A 26,126-nucleotide genomic window follows, 5' to 3' on the forward strand; every position below is an offset into this window, starting at 1 on the left:
AAGTCTTCATTCAAACCCTTAGCCTTCCACGAGCTTCAACTCATTTTTTTGACCACCTCAGCAACCCCTCTGCCTGATTTCTTCCCTCTGGTGTGTAGAGCTCGAAGAGATGAAGAATCTCCAACTTGAATCACCCAAATCGGAGTTAAAATGAGGGAGATATGACCATTTGAAGTTGGAGCAATAAGATAGCCAGAAATGGAATCTTCGTAGGGGTGGCGTAGGCTACACCGGCGGCACTCACAACCGAGGCACAGATCTGGCCATAGTTCTCATCAAAAGGTGAGCCGTCCGATTAAGCCAACAGACAATAGATCTAAACTATAGGTTACTATACACAATCAAGACTAATATGGTGAGGCGCCACACCATTATATCTAATACACTCCACCAATGAGAAGCCTCGGATTAGCATCTTCAACGCAAGCTCTTGCACGAACCGTCAGATCCGAATCTGACCAACGTGGCTCAATCTGAACCGTGTATTAAGGATCCCTCTGATTCTCTTATATACACATAAGGCCCTGCTTCTATAAACTTTAATGCCAAAAACCCCTTATCAACTCAGACCTTTAAAACCTTGAAATTACATAAAGCCCCCTGAAATTTCAAAATTAAAATCCAGAAAATCTACCCAACACCAAGAGCATCTGTTGATTTTCTAGTTCGGATTTTCGAACCGGCTTCACGGAAACACTTATAACTTTTTCATACGATATCCGATCGAGATGAAATGAAGTGCGTTGGAACCGTAACTGGACGCTCTACAACTTTCCAGAAGACTCAATCATCTGACTCAGCCATGTAAAAAGACAAAAATGCCCCTAGACCTTTCTAATGATGCATCTGTCTCATACGGAATCGGAATGCGATGAAATCAGAACCGTTGGAAAGATTGTATTTTTGTCGTATTGTTACATGTAGAACACTTTCTTTAAAAAAATCATCTTCAATGCCGAAACTGCCCTCGTCTGCCACAAATGCCATAACTTCTTCATACGGTATCGGAATGTGACGAAATCAAATGCACTGGACTAGGTAAATTACAATCTATCTTTTTTATGAAGAACCGATCTTCCAAAAATGTCATTTCCATTACCGAAAATTCCCCCGAGCATAAATAGGCCAATTTTGCCAGTTTTGACCCAGAAACCCGCACCACCTATTAAGGATGTATTAAACCACTCCATGCATACCAAGCTGCTCTGTTATCTCTTCGGTGACACTGGATACTGCCATGTCATCATTTTCATCCACGTCACCCAAACTGACCACGTCATCACCGCCACATGGCCGGGTTGCCAACAAGGACAACCATAAAACAACAATGTTGACTACATTGTTAACAATTCTTAGATAGATGTCAAATAAGTGGACAGTAAGTTATAGAGGGGAAAACCACCAAGAAAAATATATCTGGAATCAGGATATACCTTAAACAGCACCCAAATCTATTATAATATGAAATGCTCACAAATGAATATCAAAAAGCAAGAAATGGCAGTTGAAGCAACACCAACAATGGAGCAAACAATCAATTACCTAATGTGTGGTGGTGCTAAAGGTCTCAAGCTCAACAGTAAGATTCAGAATGAAAGAACCAGTCTATCTTCCATTATTCCACATACCATATATATATATATATATATATGCCCCTAAAATGTACTCAAAATAGGAAAAGGATTTTCATGGTAAAATCATGTCGACAAATTAACTATTCTAGTTAGATATACGGAGTTATTCTCAGGCTTGACTGATGCAACTCCTGTTACAAATAGAACTTCAATTAAGTAAATTCAATTTTGGCTTAAAAAAAAAAAAAATGGTTTCTTTCCTGTCACTATGCCTAGTGAGTATAACACTTCACTAATTGCCACGTGGCAGTACATAGGTTAGTCCGTGCGATAGAGGACCAGGCAAGCATCTCATTGCTAAAATTCAGCTTAAAATGAGTAGAGGAAGTGACATTTTGTAATATATATATATATATTCATCTCCATTAGATGGCATTTTGGTAATTTGGCCATTGAGATGTATGCAGGGACCTATATCACATGGACTAACCCATGTAACTGCCAAGGCCCAAGTGGCAAATAGAGGTACATATTTTATTAATTTATGACCCCAAAAGATGAGTCATAGTTTTCAAAACTATCCTCTTCTCTCCCAGCTATATATAAGTGATAAAACCTTTATGGTGCATTGAAGAAAGTAGAATCCATTTGTTATACCACACTCACAAAGGCCAGGATTTCGGCCCAGCCTACATTCAAAGAAAGATAAACAAAAGCAATAATTTGCATTGAGAGCACTCCCCAAATGATTCAAAAGAGTAAGGGTGAAATGTCTCCAAACTGAAAACTAGCCATGCATGTGAGACAATAGAGATTAAGTACATATAGAGAGAGGGAGAGAACAAAACTTGATGATAAATACATATCACTTCATAATATACCTCATCACGGATATGTGTTCGAGCCCGGAAAGTCAATCTCTCATGAACATCAGCTAGGACTCTATGTAATGTAGGACGTAACCCTGCCAGTGACTCACTCCGTCTGCTAAGTTGTTCATCCAGGACTTCAACTTTAAGGATATCAACAAGCTCACAAAGAAAATCAAGATTTGCTTCATGGATTAATTTTGGGCGTAGTGTGTCATACAAATATGTGCACCTGCATATTATCTAACCATGATTATAATAAGAACATGTAAGTAAAGTGAAAGTTAACAGCAAAACTTCTTTTGATGAATTTAAAAACGGAGAAACAATTATCAAAAGGAAATGGAGGGAGAGGGAGGCGGACGGGGAGGGGGAGGGGGAGAGAGAGAGACAGGAAATTTAAGAAATTAACAGTTTTGATGATGTAAGATATCAATGGTCATCAACTACATATATACCAATTACATGAAACTGCTGCTAAAGGGTATGTACACCATACTTCTAACAAAAAGATAGTCAGCATTGCTACAACATGCAGAATTGGTATGTCTGAAAGGTAGTAGTGGACTATTGCTCATTTTGGTGAGAGTGCCAAGTAAAAACTCTCCTTTTGTAAAATTTTACTTTCTCCACATCATTTCTTTATCTTTCTACCAAAGGGGTGCTATAGCAATATTAGTATTTAACAAAAAAAAATTTTTTTTTTGGGTGAATATATTTAACAACTTACTCAACGCTCATCATTAATTCAGCATAGTAACAGGTTTACTTCAAGAAAAAAAGTGAAATTATAAGGACAAGCAAGAAATCATACAGAGGATCTATCAAAGGAGCCAAACTTGACACATCCTCAGAAGAAGACGGGAAAAAATGATCAAAAAGCTGGTGCTCAAGTTGGCAGACCTGCAATTCATCATATCCTTCTCAACCCCTCTACATTTATTTATTAAAAAAATTGATTTAATGAGCATCACATAAATACACTTAAGATCACATAACAGTGTGTCAGAATATTCCTTTTACTGAATCAGATCTTCAATAAATAATGTATCAAAGAGAGAGAGAGAGAGAGAGAGCATATCCTTCTCAACCCCTCTACATTTATTTATTAAAAAAATTGATTTAATGAGCATCACATAAATACACTTAAGATCACATAACAGTGTGTCAGAATATTCCTTTTACTGAATCAGATCTTCAATAAACAATGTATCAGAGAGAGATATTTAGAAAGCACGTCCTTCTCAACCCCTCTACATTTATTTATTAAAAAATTAATTTAATGAGCATTACATAAATACACTAACATCACATAAGATATATATACATACCCATGCACTACTTTAACATTTCCGAATACTCATTTCCAAGTAATAATGTATTTGAACTTTTTTTTATTACAGAATATGTCTGATGGACATGTAAAAGCAAAGTAGGAAAGACAAAAGGCTTTCCACAAATATTAAATATATAAAAATAAATAAATAAATAAAGGATGAGAAATTATATACATAATCCATACAAAAATAAAAATAATTGCAACGTAACAATGCTAATATATCTAGTATATTCATATGATGACATTATGAATGCCTATTATATATTATGTGCTCGTCTATCTCCTACGTAATGAGTTTAGTCCCACATCGCTCGTGGATCCCGTCCGCGGTCTATACTTAAGTCCCTGGGCGCCTTCTCCTGATAAGCCGGTTTTGAGGGAGAGAGAACGGGCTAAACCCAGATCTGGTATCAGAGCCAAGCGGACCGGGGGAGAGTGAGTGCGCGTCTATCTCCTGCGTAAGGAGTTTAGTCCCACATCGCTCGTGGATCCCGTCCGCGATCTATACTTAAGTCCCTGGGCGCCTTCTCCTGATAAGCCGGTTTTGAGGGAGAGAGAACGGGCTAAACCCAGATCTATAATATGCAAAAGAGAAAGTTAGACCGGCCCCCTTTTCAGCATTAATATATTATTTTTGGATGATTAAATAATTAATAAAAGGAGAGGAAAATACAAGAGACCCAGAGGGCAGGGGGGAGAGGGAAAACAAAACTACACTAATGTAAGGGTATTTACTAAGGCACCGTTTGGTATTGTTCATAAAAAATGTTTCTGTCGTTTTTTGGTTTTAAAAGAACGAAAAAACGAAATCTTCTGTTTAGTGTGTGTATGTATCATTTCAGTTTTTTTGAAACTGAAAGTGAGTAAAAAACAAATAATCCTCGATTTGACAAAACACCCAAGAGGTTGTTCTGTCGGGGGTGTTTCGTTTCAAGTAATAGATATTGAAACCCCCGTTCCCGATAATTCTCTGGGTCCGTGATAGAGAGAGGAGAGAAGAGAGAACCCAGCTCGCCCCCTGCTGAAATCTCCAGATAACCGCCTCTTCTCCTTCTTCTCCTTCATCTCTTCTAACCTCTTCTGAAACCCTCCTCTCATTGATGCTCACCTCACCAAAACCCTAGATTTTTTGTTGAATCTCTTCTAATGATAATCCGAGAAGATTCAGAAAAAAGGAAACTATTGGAACGATTAAAAATCCTCTTTCCCCCCTATGACCGCCTTTAGCAAGTCCTTTTTCCGCTCGGGGAGAACCGCCTCTGTTTCTCCCAACTGAAAAACTGAAGGTTTCGAAACCCTTGATTTGTGTTCGACTCATCACCATTTATTTGGGAAAAAACCTTTTCCCTCAATGACTCCTCTGAGGAGTCGAAGCTCGCCCACCACCGCTGCAAACTCACCATCTATTTGCTTGCATATTCATCGTTGTTCATTGTTTTAACGTTACATTAACGGAAACGAAATGGGTTCTCAGTACTTCTGCTTCATCTATTGTAATCACAGAGCAGGTATTGTTCTCAGATTCCGCGCATAGAGAGAGGAGAGAATAGTGAAGAGGAGCTCGGCCCCTTGTGAAATCTCCAGTGCAGGTAACTTCGCCTCTTCTCCTTCTTCTCCTTCTTCATCTTTAGCTCTTCTAACCTATTTCTTCTATTCTAACCTCTTCTCCTTCTTCTTCATCTATTGTAATCACAGAGCAGGTATTGGTAGCAATTTTAGTGTTTTTCTGGACCACCAATTTTAGGGTTTTTCTTTGGGTAAATTGGTTGTGTTTCAGTAAACTTTGCCAAAATTATAATTGATTTCATGAGGACATACAAAATTTGCTATTATCTTTCTTTATGACTACTAAATATAGTGATTTACTTCACTGAAAGGCGTCTTCTTTGAATGGTTTAGCCTGCTCTGTGTTAATAGTTGATTAAACAAGCAGATTGGAATCTAGAAAAATGGCTTGGCATCAAACAACAAAAATCCACTGCCTGTCGGCAGCGCCAAAGTTTTCTTTCAATTCAATGCATGGTTTCAAGAATTGGAGCTGGATATAAATGGAAATAATGTATGTTGCTTTGATGCTTGTCCTGGTAGACAACTTTATGTTAGCTAATAACAAAGATAACCAAAGCATCATTAGGATTAAATCATGAAGAATTCGAAGTGGAGTTGTGACATTTTAACCATTCTCCCATCTCACAAAAATTTCTGTAAAGTGGAGTGCAGAAGCTCCCCTGACAAGGTTTAATAACCAAGGATCTGGAACTGGATTGGAATCGGTCAGAATCAGTGGGAATTGGCTAAAAATCCCTTAAACCCTAGTTTCCATACATGACCAATCCGATCGGATCAGCCCAATAGAACTCTTAGTGTGATTACTTGTCATGACAGTAATTTTACAAGTATTAATTATACAATAAATACCATGCTCTGTAATAAAATCTCACTCCTAAAACAGAGAACAACTTTTTTGTTGCCAAAACAGATAACAATAGAATAGCGACTTAAAAAAAAAAGGAAAACCATTGAAGAAACTAACACCCAATTCAAAGTTAAAACAACATTAACTTGATTTCTTTATTATTTTCCTATGCTTGATTTCTTTGTTATTTTCCTATGCTTGATTTCTTTGTTACCTTGCTTGGTTTTATTGGTCTTTACATTATCTCTCCCCAAGTCTGATTTTATTGGAGCTTTACCACTTTGCGTGGGTATGATTCCAAATCTGATTCCTAGATCTCTTTGGTAATTTATATTAGATAATTATAATAAGACACTGTGAAATTTGTGGGTTTCTTTGTTACTTTGCTTGGTCTTCATGAATGTAAGTTTTATTTACAAATGTTTGTATCATATGTGAAGATGAGCTTTGTTATTTTATTTTTTAGTGTTCAATCCTTTTTTGTCCCAGTATGCTAACTTTTACACTAACTTATAATGTCTAGCTATTATGTCTAGAAGTAGTATCCCTGTCGTTAAGTGGTCAGAACTTGAGACCACTGTTTTGATTGAAGCAATGAAAGAAGCTGTAAAAAATGGTCACAAATCCGGTAATTCATTTAACAAAACTGGATGGGAGGACATTACAAAGCAATTTCAGCATGCTTTAAATCGTACAATTGGGAGAGAACAATTACGCAACAAGATGAACAAGTTGAAACACGAGTATCAACAATTCAAGAGACTGCTTGACACAACTGGATTTGGGTGGAACTCAATGACAAAATCAGTCACAGTTGATGATGAGTCCGTATGGGATAAGGCAATACAGGTACAATAGATTTCACTAACTAGTTGAATTATTTAAAAATTAGATTACAATGAGTAGTACATCTGAGTGATACAATGACTGCTTATGCAGGCAAATCCAGGTTGGTTGAAATACAAGAAGTATGGACTAAACAATTGGCCAGATTTGAGCATGGTATTTGGGGATGCATATGCTAGAGGTAACTTAGGGGTTGATAGTGCTCAAGATTTGGATGGCATCGAAGCTGTTAATACAGTTGATATTGAGCAACGTCGTTGACTCCCCTAGTACCCCGGTGCATATAGGCATGACTGACCCCTTTCATGAGGATACTCATACTCCAACTCAGACCACCACAAAGCGAAGTCTTGATAGGACACCCACCGGACGAAGAAAAAGAGCGCCAACAAGGGAGATAGCCACGTGAAGGACTTGTATGGGAAGTATTTATCCATTAAAATTGAGAAAGCATCCAGTACTTTCGTTACATCTCCTGTTCGTGGTGGGGAAGGTGCATCTTGTCCTAAAGATTTCAGTGTGACTGCATGTGAGGCGGTGTTATCCTCCATGCCGGATATATCAAAGGAGATATATTTGAAAGCCACCAGTCGTATGTGTGTTGATCCTAGTTGGAGGGAGTTGTTTGTCTGTCCAGAGCCTGTTAAGAGGACTTGGCTTTTAGATGCCTTGGAGTAGTTGAGGTTGTGTTTGAATGCTACTTTTGATAATTTTGGATTCAAGACAATACTTTTGATGTGTGTAATGTTACTTTTGGAGATACATTGAATGCTACTTTTATTTCTTTCGTTTTTTTTTCTATTATTGATGTGTGTAATGTTGAACATATGTTTTGGTGTGAGTGCATGTGTCAGATTGTTATGTTTTACAGTTATTTGTTTCAATTTGAGTAGTAATTGTTTATTTATTACAGTTATGTCAAATGCATTATGTGAAACTTCTAGTGAGGAAGAAGATACGATCATTTACATGGGAATGGAATTACTGAGTGAGGCGGTGTATATTCAAGAACCATGTAGGGATAGTGTATTTCCAGGTGTTGTCATGATGCATGAGGTATTGAATGGGCATGCCAACAGATGCTATAAAGAGTTTAGGATGAAACGTCATGTCTTCCTTAACCTATGTGATTATGTTAGACATAGGGGGTGGTTGAAAGACACGACCAACATCCGAGTGGATGAACAGCTTGGAATGTTCCTATGGATTGTTGGGAAGGGTTCAAGTAATAGGGACACCCAAAATCATTTCAACCACTCAGGAGAAACAGTTAGTCGAACATTCAATGTTGTCTTGATTGCAATGCAACGCCTGTCTAAGGAGAAAATCAGACCGCCAGACGTCAATATGATACCGATAGAGATTGCATAGAACCCGAAATACTACCCTTTTTTCAAGGTAAATATGTTAATATGATACATGTTTGTAATTAAATATATGAATGTTTATATTCTTATATGTACTTACCATTTAATTGCCATTATATGTCATAGCATTGTATTGGCGCCATAGATGGTACGCACATCCATGCAGTAGTTCCAAGAGAGGATCAAATTCGATATAGGAATCGGAAAGGAATCACAACTCAAAATGTGATGTGTGCATGTTCATTTGACATGCGATTCACATACGTGTATGCGGGATGGGAAGGTAGTGTAAATGATTGTCGAGTACTTGAACAGGCAAGAAGTGATCCTCGATTTAGTTTTTCACATCCACCTCCAGGTATTAACGTTATACTAATATATTAGATTTTCGTTTGAGTGTATACGTAATAATATATATTATTTTTTTATCTATAGGGAAGTATTATGTTGTCAACTCTGGGTATGCTAGCCAATCTAGATTCTTGACACCATTTAGGGGTGAGAGATACCATCTACCAGACTACAAAGGGCGTAGAAGATCCCCAAGAACAGCGAAAGAGTTGTTCAATTATAGACATTCATCACTTCAGAATGTCATTGAACATACATTTGGGGTATTGAAGAACAAATTTCAAATTTTAAGGCTAATGCATCAGTTCCCAGTAGAAGCTCAGGGTTCAATCGTACTGACATATTGTGGCCTACACAACTATATTCGAGAAGAGCAAATTGCTGATGCTGAATTCGTGGGGATGAGTGATGATTTAAAAGTTGCCGAAGATGACTTGAATCCGCCACATGAAGATTTCGTTGATCATTCTACAATACAATCAAGTCAACGAAATCGGGCAAAAGAGATGAATGCCACTAGGCTAAGAATTACAAATGCAATGGCTAGACAGCAAAGGATGCCAGAACTAGTTGAAAACTAAAACCGATAATTATTTTGACAAAACTGAAAACCTAAATTGATGTTTCAAGTGATGTAGTACTTGTTTTCTGTTACATTTATGTATGTGGTACAAGTTGATATATTATTATGAATGTCATATATTTGGATGCTATATTAACTTTTTGATATTTAAATTTCTGTTACAGATGACTTCTTCTATGCCCCCACTCATGATAGCAAATTGTGAAATTTGTGGGAAGAGTTGTGGTAAATATACAACCAAGTCGGGTAAAAATATTGGAATAGAATTTTTCAAGTGTCAAGATTCATGTAATTTTTTCATGTGGGTGGACCAACTACATCTATGTAGATGTGGTAAAAGTCAATGTAAAGTACGAACTGCGACGAAAGGTCCAAACAAGGGACAATATTTTCTATGTTGCCCAAATTCAACTAGGATAATTTATTTCAACGATTGACCTACACCTATAGATAATTTTAGATTGTTTTTTTAATTCGATGTTAAATTTCAACGACCCTAATAACATCTATTATTTGATATAGGCTGATAACCGCGGATGTCGTATGTTTGTATGGTTGAAAGATGAAACACATATCTCTACCATACAACATACATTATGTTCAGAAAGCTCAAGCTCAACATCAACATCATCCAGACCACCTTCCGTTTCGAACGAGTACATGAAAGGATATCTGGAAAGGACACTTAAAGGATTAGAGGACCAAACAAATAAGATGAAAGACATCCTCCATGCATTCAAGTCTTTAGACTTGGAAAAAAAGTGAAAATTTGGGAAATTATGTAATAATTAACTTGCACAAGGCATTGTTAATACTGTATTTTATTCATCCTTTGGAAATCATGTTTTTTTAGTTGATATGTCATATTTTATTGTCCCAAAAGAATTTATATGCTTATGGTATTTTAATGTTATTTCTGTAATTATTGACTTAAAAGAAAAGAAAAGAGAAAAAAAAAAACCATTTCTGAAACAAGCATTACCAAACGGCAGAACTGTCGTTTCTTGGTTCTGAAACTGTTCTAGAAATAGATTCACCAAACAGCCCTAAATCGTTCAGAAACGGCGTTTTGACACAGAAACTGAAATTTCCGTTTTTGACACGAAACGGAGTTTCTGGAACAGAAACGATACCAAACGGAGCCTAAGCAATAACCCCCAAGAATAATCCCAGAATCCAATCAAATAAGCCACCAAACAAGAGAGAAATATGGAAACCAGATTTGAAGCAAAACCCTAGAACAGGGCAAAACAAGGGGACCCTGCAGTTGGCTGTAGGAAGCTCTGATAGAGCTCAAACTCTTTCGATTGTAGGTCCTAAAGAACAAGACCCCAAAATATTTTCAGGATCTGCTGGCTGGTTTGGAAGATCTGAAACGTCTAGATTTCAGGTCTTAAGTAAGGGAACTTGGAGAATTCTTGCTGTAGCAGATCTAGGCTGCAGATAGCCCTCCAAAGCTGGTCAAGTTCCCCCCTAGGTGTCCCCAACAAACCCCTAACCCCGAAAGTGACTTCTAGGTTGAGAGTTCTTGGGGAAGTCGATTAGGATCAAAACCCTAAATCTGGGAAAGATCAATTGGCTGTTTTGTGCTGATCTGATCTTCTATCAGTAGTCAATCTTCAAGTTGTTGGTAATTCTCAGTCAAAACACTCACTCACCAAAAGTAAAGTAGGAAAATAAAGAATGGTGGAGCGTGAGAAGAGATTGTAGAAAAAAGGGGATAGGGGAATGGCTATCTCAGCCTGAGTCTCTCAGTCTCCGCTCTTACAGCTGATGAATACAACCTATCTCAGGCAAATCCCTACAAAACAGCAAGAGAAAATTTCATTCAATCAATTCTGTCTCAAGTTACAATTGATCAGATATAATATATATATATATAGGAAAAATTGGCCAAAGCTCTGACTCTAAGGTTCCCCAAATTAATCAAATTGGCCAAAGCTCAACCCAACATCTGGTCTTCCCAAACCTCCAAATCGAAGCTAGAGGAACTGCTCCTCAGGCTTCTTACCAAAGTGGCAGCATCTATGAATGGAATATAGATGGTCTTTCCGAATATAATCTCATGAACAAACTCCAAGAAATGACTATGGTCAGCAATGCTCACCGTATCAAAAATACTGTTGATAGTGTTGTTGCCACTTTACTCATTTCTGGCTTTATAGGCCAGCTTAAAGGTTGGTGGGATTATGTTCTCACAGATAACCAAAAAATTAAAATCTTAACTGCCATCCAAACTACCCCTGAAGGAACTCCCCTCCTTGACGCCGAAGGCAACCCTATTGAAGATGCTGTTAATACCATTATTTTCAGTATCGCAAATTATTTCTTAGGGAACCCTTCTCGTCTCAAAGACCGTACCGCTGAACAACTTTCAAACCTTAGGTGTAAGAAATTATATGACTTCAAATGGTACAAAGACACTTTCCTTACCAAAGTTCTAACCAGACCTGACACCAACCTTCCCTGTTGGAAAGAAAAATTTCTCACAGGTCTTCCAACTCTTTTTTCTAAGAAAATCGCCCCTCTCAAGATTCACAAAGTCTCGAAGCCTCTGTCGGACTTCCTAAAAACTCCCTGGATTTTGGTATAGATCGATCTTGTTACATGGTATCAGAGCCAGATAAGGAACTCAAAGAATATTTTGTAAGAGTGCTAACCCAACGATTAGCAGATTCAGCAGTTGATTGATTTGGAATTGGTGTGTAGAGAGCTTCTAAAGTCGCGAGACGATGGTTAATTTGATCAAGTAAAAATGATTTATTAAGTTGGCCTTGTTGTTTTTGTGGTATAATGTAAGGTTTGAAAAGAGGGGTTGAAGGAGGAAGATGAGTTGGTGATATTGAAGATACAGGTTTTGGCTGCACAAGGCATTCAACCCAGGAGAGTTGGTCGCCTAAAGTTTGAAGACTTACGTTTGTGAAGTTTGATTGTTCAATTAATTTTCTGTCTGGGTCTACTTGTTTAGCAGTTTTGAAAGGAGATGCAGTAATTTCTATATTTTTAAATTTATGTTTGATGCTATCGATCGGGGGATGGATAGCAGAGGTTGTTGGACCAGCACTAAGGGTCCAGGTCTTCTGTGAGGCGGTTTGAGTGGAGATCTGGTTATGCCAAGGGTAGTCTATATTGTTATCCTGGGCATAAATATCAAAATAAGTAAAGAAGAAAATGTTTGTTTTAAGTTGTGTCATAAGGGTATACCAATTTGTTCGAATTTGTGCTTGTTGGTTTAAATCAAAGGTTGAGAAAAACCAATTTCGTTTTTGGCTATTCTTTGGGGATTCAAAATCCGCTCTAAGTAAAGGTTTGTCAATTTGGAATTCATTGTTCATTTGAAGCATATTGACAACAGGATCAGAAGAAGGCGGAGCTACTTCTGAAGGGGTTGGAGATTGTGGGCGATTTTGGTCTGATTGGGAAATATCTGGAACAGAGGACGAAGTTTCGTAGGTTCCATGAATAACGTTTTGTCCGGAGTTTAATCCGGAAAGGTTTGGAGCAGTCCTCGGGGGAGAACTAAAGGGAAAATAATTTGAAGAAGTCGATGCACTAGAGCATGACTTCCGGGAACTTTGGTAGACACTTGGTGGTATTTGTAGGTTAAACCGAAGGGTAACTAGGCCATCTAAGTCTTGAGATATGGACTGGATGTTGGTATTTGAAATTTGAGGTTGGGGGGCTGCCACTCAGCAGGGAAAGAAATATCTTTCCATTGAACAAGTTTTGGGTAAATGGTTTGACCTTGAATACAGTCAGTTTCAAGGAAAAGGGTAGAACCTTTGGGGGATTGTTTTAGAGCTCTGGGTTTGACAGTCTTCATGGCTTTGAATTTTATGCGGTGGATGATACAAATTGGAATAGATCCATTCAACATCCGATAACCGTGGGTTTTGAGATTAATTTTTAGGGAATGAAGAATATTTAGGTCTTGAAGGGCTATGGACATGTTTGGGTAAACATTGAAATGGACAGGGCCATAGCAGAGGCTAGTTTCAATGGCTCCCAAAAGGGAATCATTGAAGTCAAGGAATCTTTGGTCACGCAAGGCCAAGAGCAGTGAAGTATTAAGGCCTTCGCGGTGTAAGGGTTTGATGGCAACTTGGACAAGGCCAATATGGACATAATTAAATTTGTGAGATTTGAGGTCTTGAAGAGACCGAGGGTCAAAAAGGGTGATTTCATGAGTATCTTGAGTGAAATTTATAGTTTGCTCAACCGTTTCAATTGTTTCAAAATGGGTATGCCAGTCATTTTGATAAACTTCTCTTTGTGAGATTTTTGGGACGGACCAATTTTAAAGTCTTTGATCTAAATCAGTAATTTGTTCATCATAATTGAGCACATTAGAACTTGTGCTCGCTTCATTAGCCGATCTCATCGACATGGAGCAGGAGAGACGATTCATAGTTTCCATGTCTTAAAATTAGGGTAACATCCTAGATCTAGTTATACAAAGGGTATCACCAACATAAGTTGGGCACAAACGTGGTTTTACATTCTTCTGCTACTCCTCCCAACAGTCCAAAGGTACATACACCGGCGCAAAACAAGAAATAAAATGGAAACAGAAAAGAAAAGAGCGATCGGAAAAACTAAAAACCGAATTCACCACCACCGTGGCCTATATATATATATATATAGGCTGTAATCTTGCTGATTACAAATAGGAAAGTAACTACATGTCATAACCCAAATAGGAAAGTAAATACTTGTCATAACCCAAATAGGAAAGTAACTAAAGACTCCTATTACAAATAGAAATCATTACTCAACCATAACTGACTCACTAACTAACAAACAAGTTTCCTAAGATAAGTCAAACTGAAAAACTGACCAACAAACAAATTTTCAAAATAATTAAGTGCTCTCCCAATGGAATAGGGTCTTGTGCTACACCAAATTGAATCAAAGTAGGACAGTTCGAGCCATTAATGCTCAAAGGCTGGCTCATGAAGCTTCTTCTTTCTCCTATAGGTAATGCCAAATAGTGGCGCCAAATCTACATTATAAACAGCCGAAGCTACTAGGGAAAGCAGATCAAAATGGAAGAGGGCAAATCCCAGGAGACAACAATAAGCTTGTTTTTTGGGGAATCCTTTACAGGGCAATGGGGGAGCAAAGCAAGCTTAGAACTGACAAAAAAAAAAAAAAAGGAGGGATTCCAAATCATATCAAGGGATCTTGAGTTGGAAGTCCATCTTCGAAGATTCTGCTCCATCCTAAGGTGGTTGACAGAGGCTCAAAAAGCAAGCTTGCCAGTGGTGTCACAAATAGAGCTACCTGCAAAAGTCATGTCGATCCAAATCCACTCTCTCAATAGGGGAAGAAAAGGCCTTCTAAGAAGGCCAACAACAGCGAAGGACGTGCTTCCAGACGGAATAAGCAAAAGGACAACAAAGGAAAAGACAATCAGCATATTCGATACCATTCCAACAGCGGAAATAGACAGGGGGACTTGGATATGTATGTAGATAACAAATACTAAGTGGGAAGACAGTTAGAGAGAGCATGCCAAGCTGTGAAGGAGTGGCATGGGATGTGCCCTATATACCAAACAATATTCCTCTACGGGACTAAGGGGCCTCTAGTTCTAACTAGGTCCCAGGTAGAAAAGGAAATAAAAAAGGTTAGAGAGCGAAGGTTCTAACCAGGTCCAAGCATTAATATTCATTAAATAGGATCACTGATATCATCTTCTGTGGCTGTTGATGTTGTATTGGTGTATAAATGTTTCTTATAAATAAAAATTTATTCCAAAAGTTTAGAAAAAGCAATAGTTCAATCTACTTGCCATGGCGGTTACCAGGCATCTCACCTCCTAGGTGAGGCCAAGGCACCCAGGGCAAGCACCATATGTCAGGAAAACATGCTCCATCCCCATGTGTTGATTCCAATACCAAGTATATTGTCTTGATCTTTTTCTTGTTTTCCCCCTTCTTTTCCCCTTTCCCTTTTCTCCTCTCCTTCCCCCCTTCACCTATACTGCACCCTATTTTCCCCTTATTTTGACTAAAAATGGCTCGCATAACTTGAGGCTGAGGCGTCGCCACAACTATGAGTAAGACCCAACAGAGAAGGTCAAAAGCCACCCTCTACTAGAAGAAAAGACAACAATATAGTAAGACCGTTAAAGTGTGTATCGTGGGGTGGTATTCCATGGACATCCATGGAACAATGTACTATAGGCAAGGATTAAAGTATCAGTATCGGTCATCGTATCGGTCGACCAAAATTAAGATACGTATCGGAGGGTATCGTATCGGAGATACGCTAAGATACGCTAAAGATACGCATATAAATGGATATGAAACACCTTTTTAAACACTTTTGCATAAAAAATTTGTTGAAAAAAGCTATTGATAACATGTATTATGCATAAACAATAAATTGAGGGTATCGCACTAAGAATTCAAGGTTTGTAGTTGTCCCATAAATGTAAAATCCTTATTCCCAACTTTGATTTCCACTTTAGTTAGAGAGAAATATGGCTGGCAGCAACTTTGGAACAAAAACCTTTCAAAAAATCATGTTTTCTGAAAAAATACCCATCTTGGCCATTATATAACTATAGCGCACTGTATCGGTACGTACCGATACTCACCGATACGTATTGATCGATACATATCAATACTCACCGATACATATTGATACTCATCAATACGTACCAATCGATACATACAAATACTCACCGATCTTACCAATACATACCGAAACGTATATTTCACCTCGATTTTATATTTTTCAGAGTATCAGTACGTATCGATAGTGTATTGGTGTATATCGGTATGTATCGTAGGATATATATTGATACGAAAGGATTTTAAAAAATTCCATGTACCGTATCGGTACCGGAGATAGTTTAAACCATGACTATAGGATCATATCTAATAGTTTAGTTTTAGTTCATATCCAATAGCTTAGTATTACATGTCTTTATTGTTTCTTTTTGTAATTAGATTTTAGGGTTGTTTAGTTATATTGTAATAAGTCTTCCACTCTTAGTAGGATCCCTACTAAGGTTTGAACATGCTATTTTGATGGCTAGTAATGATAGAATTAGTCCATTGCATTCTAGCTTCTCTCTGTCAGTTTCACCTCTCTCTCCACTTCATCTTGTCCTTCTTTTCTTGCTGGTTTTCTAATCTCTGATATCATTACAAATACAACTCTTAACAAATTTCAAGTAATGCGTAAAATTTCCAGGAACAACATTTCATTTCATAACCCCTTGCTTGGCCATGGGATTAACCAATAGTTTGCCGACTTTGGCTTACATTGGAGAAAGCAGTTCACTTGAGACGAAAGTTCCTTTCTTTGTCAAATGGCATGTTCAAACCTCATGATTGGTCTTCATTAGATGTCACTCAAGCTACAACAATTGCAGAATAACCTATGACCAAAAGGTTAGCAAATTCTTCCTTAAGAGCATAATCCAATCCCATCCTGAGAGATGAAAGCCCTCCCATTAACTGGTGCATATATGGGCGAGGAAATTGCAGGCTTTATAACTGCAGCTTTTTCTCAAGAGAGTTATATCCATAGTTTTTAAGGCGGTAAGGCGACGGAGTCGGTTAAGGGTCTTTCGGAGCGCCTTAGCCATAAGGCGAGCATAAAGCGTCGCCTTATCGACTAAAGCGTTCCTACGTAATTTTTTTATAAAACCAATCTATTTTGCTCAAATCCTAGTTGAATCCTATTACTCATATGTTAAATAAATATTAAAAGTTCATATTCATACCAATGTAAGATATTCATCAAGAAAACAAATCAATAAAATGAATAAACTAAGTTCATCTTCATCAATCATCAATCATCAATCATAACAACATATTAATATATAATATAAATACATAATTATGAAACTAAATTATAAATATAAAGAAAATAAGACATAAAAAATACAAGTATTTATTATACTTACCTTTATGATGCCAAAATGAGTGTCTAAGCCCTAAGGTCATCCACTATATTTCTACTCCTGTCAAAAAAGAATGAAAGCTCACCGCTGCCGGAGTAAGCTCACTGCTGCCAGAGCAAAATAGTCGCCTAGATCAGTGGTTCTTCCTTATTCTTTGATTTCTTCTCAAAGCCCTTTCTTAAAACCCTTGACAAAATCTAAACCCTGTTTGTGAATCGTGTTTTTGATTTGTTGGTTTTGGTTATTTTTTGTGGAATAAAGTTGATCCCATACATCTCAAGTGTTAACAAAACCATACACCTACCAATAAAAAATCTATATTTGGAATCTTCATCAAGTAATTTTAAAATGTGTTTAAAAAAAAAAAAAAAAAACCCATAAGGCGCCACTTCACATAAGGCGGAGCACTGCCTTACCATCTCTAGACCGCATCAGCAACAAGGCGCTAGTAAGGCGACGCCTTAGCAATGCCTTAAAAACTATGGTTGTATCATTAATAATAAAGGTCAGTTGCCATGGTGATTAGGCTGATTCTTGGCAATAATTATTTACGTTTATTGACACATTTTTGCTTTCTTGGTTTAGGATCTTTTATCATAGACTGCAATTTCATTTGTGTTCAGGGTTACATTTGGAGCCTCCCCCTGCCCCCTGGTACCATTCTATTTACTGGTGACTAACAAATTTTTGTAAGAGCTTGTAATATTATAGACAAGGATTAAAGTATCGGTATCGGTTGCCGTATCGATCGGCCAAAATTAAGATACGTATCGGAGGGTATCGTATCGTATCGGAGATACACTAAGATACGCTAAAGATACACACATAAATGGATAGGAAATATTTTTTTAAACACTTTTGCATAAAGAATTTGTTAAAAAAAGCTATTGATAACATGTATTATGCATAAACACTAAATTGAGGGTATCGTACTAAGAATTCAAGGTCTGTAGTTGTCTCATAAATGTAAAATACTTGATCCCAACCTTGATTTCCACTTTAGTTAGAGAGAAATATGGCCGACAGCAACTTTGGAACAAAAATCCTTCAAAAAATCGTTTTTTTCTGAAAAATTACCCATATTGGCCATTATATGACCGTAGCGCCGATACATATCGATACTCACCGATACGTGTTGATATATACCGATACGTACCGATCGATACATACCGATACTCACTGATCCATACTAATACATACCGAAATGTACATTTTACCTCAATTTTATATTTCTCATAGAGTCGTATCGTATCAATGTGTATTAGTGGTGTATTGATGCATATCGGTATGTATTATAGGATATATATCGATACAAAATGATTTAAAAAATTCAATGTATCGTATCGGTGTGTATCGTATCGACCGACTAAATTTAAGATACGTATCGGAGGGTATCGTATCGGTATCGGAGATACTTAAAACCATGATTATAGATTAACATTATAACAAAAAATGAGTCATTTAGAACAGGAACTACAACACCACACACTGTTCTCTTCTACCATAATTTTCATATATTGAATTAGCTGACATTGAAGTAGTATTTTACCGGCATGGCAACATAACATACAGAAGAACATTTAAAAAAATCAGTATTCAGCATAAGATTTCCTGATTGGGTCATCATAGTTGATCCTTTGGCTGGGTAAACAAAACTCCTATGGAAGTTGATGCCAAGTGCTCTATGAGCCACACCTAGAGTTCTTTCTAAATATTTTACTATGTGGACCAACATGGGCTTACAACTATCAGAATTTGTAGACCAATCCTAAAGCATTTTCCTAGACGTGCAAGAGAATACTATCAGTCAGACATGACTTCTTGTGCATTTGATACATAAAACAAATCCATCCTTGCTTCTCGGTAGAAAGAAATCATCATCTAGGCCCTTCAGAAGTGTCGTTCATATTACTCAACTGACTTCATAAGAGTATAAATACTCAAATGGAGCAGCATCACCCTTAAACATGTTGAAGCTGTTGCATCCAAGGGTTAGACATTTGGCCCAAATCTCAATGCCATCAGCCTTCACCAGATAAAACCTCTTCTACTATTTGTCTATATCAACCACACATTTATTACAGACAAACTTACAGACCTACAGTACTCGAAGAAGTCTTCAGCTTCTTAACAATTTTTTCAACCTTTTCTTCACTAAATTTTCATACTACTCATTCTCCAGATGACGACTTATATGCTGAACACCTCATTCTACTGAACGCCTAGATGTGGAAATCACCAATTAAGGATTTTAAGGTTCACCAAAAAAAACAAAACTTTCATCTGAATGTCAAATAGTATCACTTTTAAGATCAACCAATTTTATTCCCTGAAAAGATTTCAAGATTTTTTTTCAACTACTTGCCATGAAACATCAAGTCTTAAGCTATTGACCAAAAAGAAATGAGGGAAGAAGCAAATAGAGTTAGATATTATGTTCTACCTGCATAAGGTATGCACATCCAGATCTGGTCAATGATGGCAAAGCCTCTTTCTTGGCAAATTCAGAGACCCGTTGGTGCACAATGCCTCTAACCTAAATAGCACAAACCCATAAGCGTATTAACATTTCAATAGCACAGGTACTAGCAACAAATAAAAAAGGCGTATTCATGCAAATACAATAAACCAAAAACTCACCAATGAAAGTCTCTGTTCACAGTACAACCGGTGGCATTCTGCAAGAAGTTGAGCATATTCTTTCCTTGACGCTCTGCTTTCGATTTCCTCTAACAACGGCTTGAGCTACAATCATTAATTAAGTTAGCTGTTAAACATGAACAAGTTAATCTGCATGGTCCAGTCATGCATCCCATCAGAAGGATTTTGCCAAATATATTCCTGTTGTCAAACTAGCTATTTTCTTGGGTTCTACTGTAACAAGTCTAATTGTTAAGCCCATAAAGTGGAGGGGAGGTAAGTACAAGAGATTATTAATTAAATATTTCAGTTATATAGTGAATCTCTTCACTTTATATTCTACGTGTGTGATTAGGAGTCCTTTAATGAGTAGTCAGGAATTTCAAAGAGCTAAAGGTATGTATGCACCCCATCAGTTAAGCATGACTTGAGTACATAATTTTAACTATTCTAAAAATTTGGACCTTTTGAGTTGTGCGTACAGGATTGGTAGTCTAGATTTGATCTTCCTTCTACTCCTAGTTCTGCTCATCCCTGAGATCAAGTGTTATCATTGTCCCTCTTCTTCTTTGTTCTTATTCTAGCCCTCTAATTTCTTCCAACTCTCTTCTTCGTTCTTGAGAGATATAATTTCTCCCACCATTCTTCAATTCTGGTCCCATATTAGTTCTATCAATTGTACATCGATCCTAGAGTAATAGAAATTTTTTTAGCTCCACATTCTTTCTAAAACCAAACTGCATTATCAAAGCGAATGTGGGCAAATCTAAGATCTTCAACATGGAGATTGATCCACACATACATGACTTGCTACTTTCACAGAAGGAAAGATATTCACTCTATTGAAGAAGGTATGTGAGACATGAGGGCTACTTTTGTGGATTTTAAAGAGTACCATAGAAATGCCTTGGAGGAGTTCAATTAAAAAAAAAGGCGAAGTAAAACTTGAAGTTCAGCAATGACGAGTTGTAGAAGAATTGAACAAGGACTCTCTTGAAGATGAAAATCCTCGAGAGGAGAATAAAATTGATATTGAAAATGAATTAAACGAAGATCTGACCAATGTTGAGGAGTCTCCAATACAGAATTTTGTGAATTCGAGATCTCCGCAAAGATCAGAAGATTCGGTTTCATTCTCCCCCAACAATTCTTCGACAATAAGAATCTGACAGTAGCTGATTTTCATTGTGTCATTCGTAAGAAGCAATGGATCATCGAAACAAGGCAACTGATAATTATGAAATGGTTTACCCTTTATAACATTTGATAATTATGAAATGGTTTATAATTTTATGTCTATTCATTCTTAATGCATATTTTAGTTGTTTTAATTGAATTATGTGTGTTCTAGTACTAAATTCTGTGTGGAATATGTCATATTTGTATACAACAACATATACTACCAACCTAGGGTCCAAAGTCAAACTACCATTTTAGGTATGTGGTTTTTAAATGTAAAGGTTCCACTATGTTTAGAGGACCCAAAATAGGGTTTTCCTAGATGTTTCGGAACCTAATTGGCCATTTAGGCCTCGAAACCCTTTCGACCGAAATTACTTAGTTTCGCGAAATATTTCCCTCGAAACCAAAACCTGGAACTATGGAATGTTTCAAAACCCAACCTGTACAAAGGCACAAAATACAAGCTGGCTGAGTAATCAAGTCTATCCACCTCTTGTGTGATAGATCGTTAACTTTTTCGTACTCTTTTTTAACATGACATAAAAGGTGAATTATGTTCGTCCTGGACTTGTTCTATGGATCTTGACGCCGATCCAAATAAAAGACTAGGTTTGTTGTCAAACTACAGTTGGGTTCTGGTCTGGAACCAAGTGTAACCACCCCAGAACTATTAGGACCCAAAATTTAAAGGATAAAATACAGTACCTAACAAGGCTGGGACCTGCTCACCTGCCACCCCATTGTCAATGTTCAACATCCACAATGTTTTGCTCAAATGGTCAAACCGTCAAACCACTGAAGACCAAGGACTAAAGGATCACAATCAGGGATCAGATCCGCCCTGACCCTCCTAATTAGTCTGGGTAGGCAATCCTCGGCAGATACTTAACCAAAGTTAGTTAGGATCAGCCAATCCTCATATTCAAGTGGGCCTTGGCCTATCCAGAAAAGTACAAAAAATGAACCAGAATGTCCAATCTCACGAGTATTTTGGGAGGAGAAAGAAAAACTGATTTAAATCAACAACGAAATAATGGTAACATACACACAGTAAGTACCCTTGGTATGTAACAAGTAGTCTAAAAGAAGAAATAATATAGAATTAGGATTGGCAAGGCCAACTTAATCCCATATCTGCAGGATATCCACAAAGAACAACCACAAACAGATCAAGGGTCATGATATCGATCTCAGAATTATGGTTTTCTGGGATCAGATGGAACAGATATAAAAGGCTAGTTCAGATGATGAAGTAGGTTAGTAACAATATGGAAAATATGTCTGAATACCAAAGAAATCAGCAGAAAAGAGAACCATGCTATCGATTTCAGTCTCAGGTCTGAAAACAGGGCAACAGTCACTACTCACTACAGGACAGAATTCGGAAGATTTACAATAACTCAAAATCAGGTGGTCCAATAAGGCATAAATTTTGGTTGAGTCAATAGGAGAGGGGCAACTTCGATCCAAAATCGAGCCTAATCAGATGGTTGGTCTGTCCAAGAGAGAAGAATTGGAGAAAAGGAAATTCTGGAATTTCTGGGCAAAACCGAGAAAGGACCAGATTCAGTTACCTGTGATGGATTGAGGTTGAAGTTGTAGGTCTTAAACAACTTGAACTGCAAAGAAGAAGAAGATAATAAAGGAGAAACAACCCCCCGGGCTTCCCACCGCAGAGATCAGTTGGATCAAACACCAATTCCACCAACTTTGATCAAACACAAAGCAATTCCCAGCAAGGAGAAGCAGCAGCAGCAGCAGCCATGATTTAATTCTTCAAATCGTGGAGCTGTAGGAGCCTCCATGCTTCTATTTATAGTTAAAACAAAAGGGGATTAGGTCTTCCAATTTAGAAAGTCTCAAAAATAAAAACTTCTAATTGGTTGCCTAATGACTTGACTCAAGTCACTCCACTAATAACTTAACCCCTAAGAAATAACAAAGACTAACAACTAAAATTAAAACCAACTAAAATGGAAACTAATGAAAAAGGAAACAAACTAGTTAATCCCGTATTCAACCATAATACCCCTAGTTTAGGCCCCACAAATTGGAATATTACACTCAAAACACATGGCATCAAAGGCCCAACATGTATGGTACCCAACCCTAGGCTTATTCCTAATAAAACAAGCCTATTTCGGTGATAAATCTGCATCAAGAAAGAATCTAATACCTCACCAGCTGCTGCCTTAAAGCGAACATAAATAACAGATGCCTCCACACCCTCAGAAACAGCTGTTTTGCTGCCACTGTTACCCCGAATCAATGCCTGAACCTGACACAGAGAAATTACCTATCACCATTCCAGACATGACAAATATAATAAAAAAAATTCAACCTGACATTGGGGTAATACCTGAGATGAAGCAGTTTTGAGAATGGAGAGAATGTGAGAACGGATAATACCAAGTGCCCGAGACTGTAGTAAGGATGTAATGGAAAATAAGTTAGAGATCCAGAATCCAAACTTAACCATATTAACTCAGACCATAATTATAGATCCTGCCATGGCCACCTGTCGATCTGCCATCATGTGTACTCAACTGCTACATATATTTTTATAACACTAAAATCACATAAGTACCTGGAGCTGTCTAAATTTGACCAAGTAAACACCAGATTCCGCATATTGTGGATTGCTTTCAACATATCTAAATTTGCACAGAAGAAAACTAATTACTAAAAAGGCAATTCCTGAATTCCTTGGTGTCTTCTTCCATAGAAACTTCAAAGGCTGCTATAATTACAGTGACTGATTTGAAAAGTATTAGAATCACTTACGAGATACACTCATCAAGCCGTTTCAGCAATGGAAGAAACTTTCCATTTCCAACATTCATATTTGTAGAATAAAAATTAGTAGCCACCTGCACAAATGCATACAATCAGAAAGCAGATGAATACAGACGCAAATTGCTATTATTAAAGTGTGTTCCGGTTTGAGGGTCCATGGATGTCAATGGACCTTGTACCATGGGATCCTGTCTACGTAGCTTAGCTAACTTATGTCTTATCTTTCCCATTGTAATTAGACTTATTAGGCTTAGTTAAGTGTTTTATTCCTAGTTTATGTTGATTGTAATAGGTCTTTGACTCTTAGTAGTCTAAGTTGACTAACTACTGAGAATCGGTTTTAATTGTTATAAACAAAGCTGCTTGTCACGATAGAGGGATTAATTCTATTGTGTCCAGCTGTCTCCATCATCTCGATCTCCTCCATATCTTCTTCTTCTCTTCCCTTTGTTTCAGTCACTGGTTGTTCTAGCTTTGAAATTATTTCACGGTATCCAAGTGAGCAATAATAGCCAGTGATCATCCCCACACCTGATTCTAGTTGATAGTCTTCCCTGTCTCTTTTTCTTTGGCTGCAGCAACCTATCCTGCCTAACTTCTACCTAAGGCCCTAGTCGGTGATGAACCTAATTACCTAAGGCCCTAGTTGGTGATGATATGAAGATAAATTACAGCCTCCTTACATCTACTACCTGCTTTTACCTACTACGGAGATTCATCTGCAGAAATCAAGGGTTATGAGTTGCATTATTATGTTAAGGAATTTTTTCTTCAGCTTCCCTAACTAATTACCTCTCCCTCTCCTAAAGACAGTTATGGATATGTTGCTGGAAGTGGCCGAGGTTCTAATTCTCTGGGAGAGAGCGTGGCCCATAAGGAGGTCATGGCCATGGTGGTCGAATTAGCGGACAGCAGAGTGACCAAGCCGGCAGACAGTGTTCCTTTTCTGGCAAGTCAAATTACATTGTTGATACATGTTGGGCCAAACATGGTCGACCACAGTGGGCTCAACAATTAGCCAAAACCAGTGTGTCATAATGTACACAACCTTTTACACCTGCTTTGCAGAGAGGCTGTTTCCAAACTTGAACTCGCAACTACTAGGTCGCGATGGAGCAATCTTACCATTGCGCCGAGGTCAACCCTTATTCTGTCGCACTTGCATTTTTTTTCCTTTTTAATAGTGTGCTTCTCTTATTTATTTTGTAGGATTACACTAGTTTCACAAGAAGGAAGAAGGTCAGAAGCACTGAAAAGTCTCAATTGGATCAGTATTCAGTACCTTGAAGAAGTCATCAAAACCTTTCCTCAAGGACTATGATGTTACAGCATATTGGAAGAATTGTGGAGCACACAATATCCTGATCTGGCTGGGCAGGCCCGTGATGTATTGGCCATTCCTGCACCCATGGTTGCATCTAAGTCAGAACTCAACCGGCTGTAGGGTGATCCATAAATACCGAAGCAAACATCTCCTTAAAAATGTTAAGGCTTTGATATGCTTGTGGCTTGCGATTGGATTTACCACCATAGTTGTCAAGCAGTCGCCTAGGCGTCAGGTGACCTAGTCTTATTGCACTAGCACCCCTACTGTAAGGCGTAGCACTTATTTATGTCAAATATCATTTAAGTAAATCATTAACTTAAGATCTTATATTCATAAATAAGCAAATATAAATATAAGTAGGAAAGGAATGACTTCTTTTCTGAGAAGCTAGATGCCCAAGAGGAGAACCAGAGACATCTCTCTCGCTGAATTGGGTTAATGTTTTAGTTGGATGGTTGATTATTTATAGTTGGTTGGTAGATTCTTTATTGGTTGCTAGAGAACAGTTTGACAACTTTGACTAGTATGTAAGTAAGGACAGCTAACCAAGGCCAAACACCAGAAATAAAGAACAAATCTTTGATATAACTTGATTTATTATAAACAAATTTGCATCAGTTGAATAGTAAGGATGAAAATTTCATCCTACCACTAGAAATGCTACCACAGCTCTTCTTCAAAAGTTTGAAGATGGTTTTTAAGTACCATTTAACTGGATAAGGCCTAATTAAACATATAAATAGTTTTGGTCCAGATTGGAACCATTTAAGAACCATCTAACCTAACCGAAACCAACAAGGAACCAAAACCAACCGGCGATTATTAATTGGTCTTGGTCCTCGTAATTAGGACTGATTAATAATTGAAGGGTATAGGTTTGGATGCCTTGAAGCTGGTATTGGTTAGGGACTGAAC

At 37.6% G+C, this 26,126-nt stretch overlaps 1 protein-coding gene across 1 annotated transcript in view; it reads right to left on the reverse strand.

The window, feature by feature from the left end:
• Nucleotides 1–2,236: 2,236 nt before the first annotated feature.
• LOC122065272 (conserved oligomeric Golgi complex subunit 3) overlaps nt 2,237–26,126 on the reverse strand; it is a 30,987-nt gene continuing 7,097 nt past the window's right edge. The window contains exons 9-17 of the mRNA XM_042629069.1: nt 23,873–23,958; nt 23,676–23,742; nt 23,448–23,510; nt 23,265–23,366; nt 19,907–20,011; nt 19,710–19,802; nt 3,258–3,346; nt 2,381–2,675; nt 2,237–2,263 (exon numbers count right to left, since the gene is read on the reverse strand). Of these exons, the coding sequence (XP_042485003.1) occupies nt 2,237–2,263; nt 2,381–2,675; nt 3,258–3,346; nt 19,710–19,802; nt 19,907–20,011; nt 23,265–23,366; nt 23,448–23,510; nt 23,676–23,742; nt 23,873–23,958 (927 nt within the window). The remainder of the gene's footprint in view (nt 2,264–2,380; nt 2,676–3,257; nt 3,347–19,709; nt 19,803–19,906; nt 20,012–23,264; nt 23,367–23,447; nt 23,511–23,675; nt 23,743–23,872; nt 23,959–26,126) is intronic.

The sequence above is a fragment of the Macadamia integrifolia genome, unplaced genomic scaffold (genome assembly GCF_013358625.1).
Source record: "Macadamia integrifolia cultivar HAES 741 unplaced genomic scaffold, SCU_Mint_v3 scaffold1950, whole genome shotgun sequence".
Taxonomy (NCBI): domain Eukaryota; kingdom Viridiplantae; phylum Streptophyta; class Magnoliopsida; order Proteales; family Proteaceae; genus Macadamia; species Macadamia integrifolia.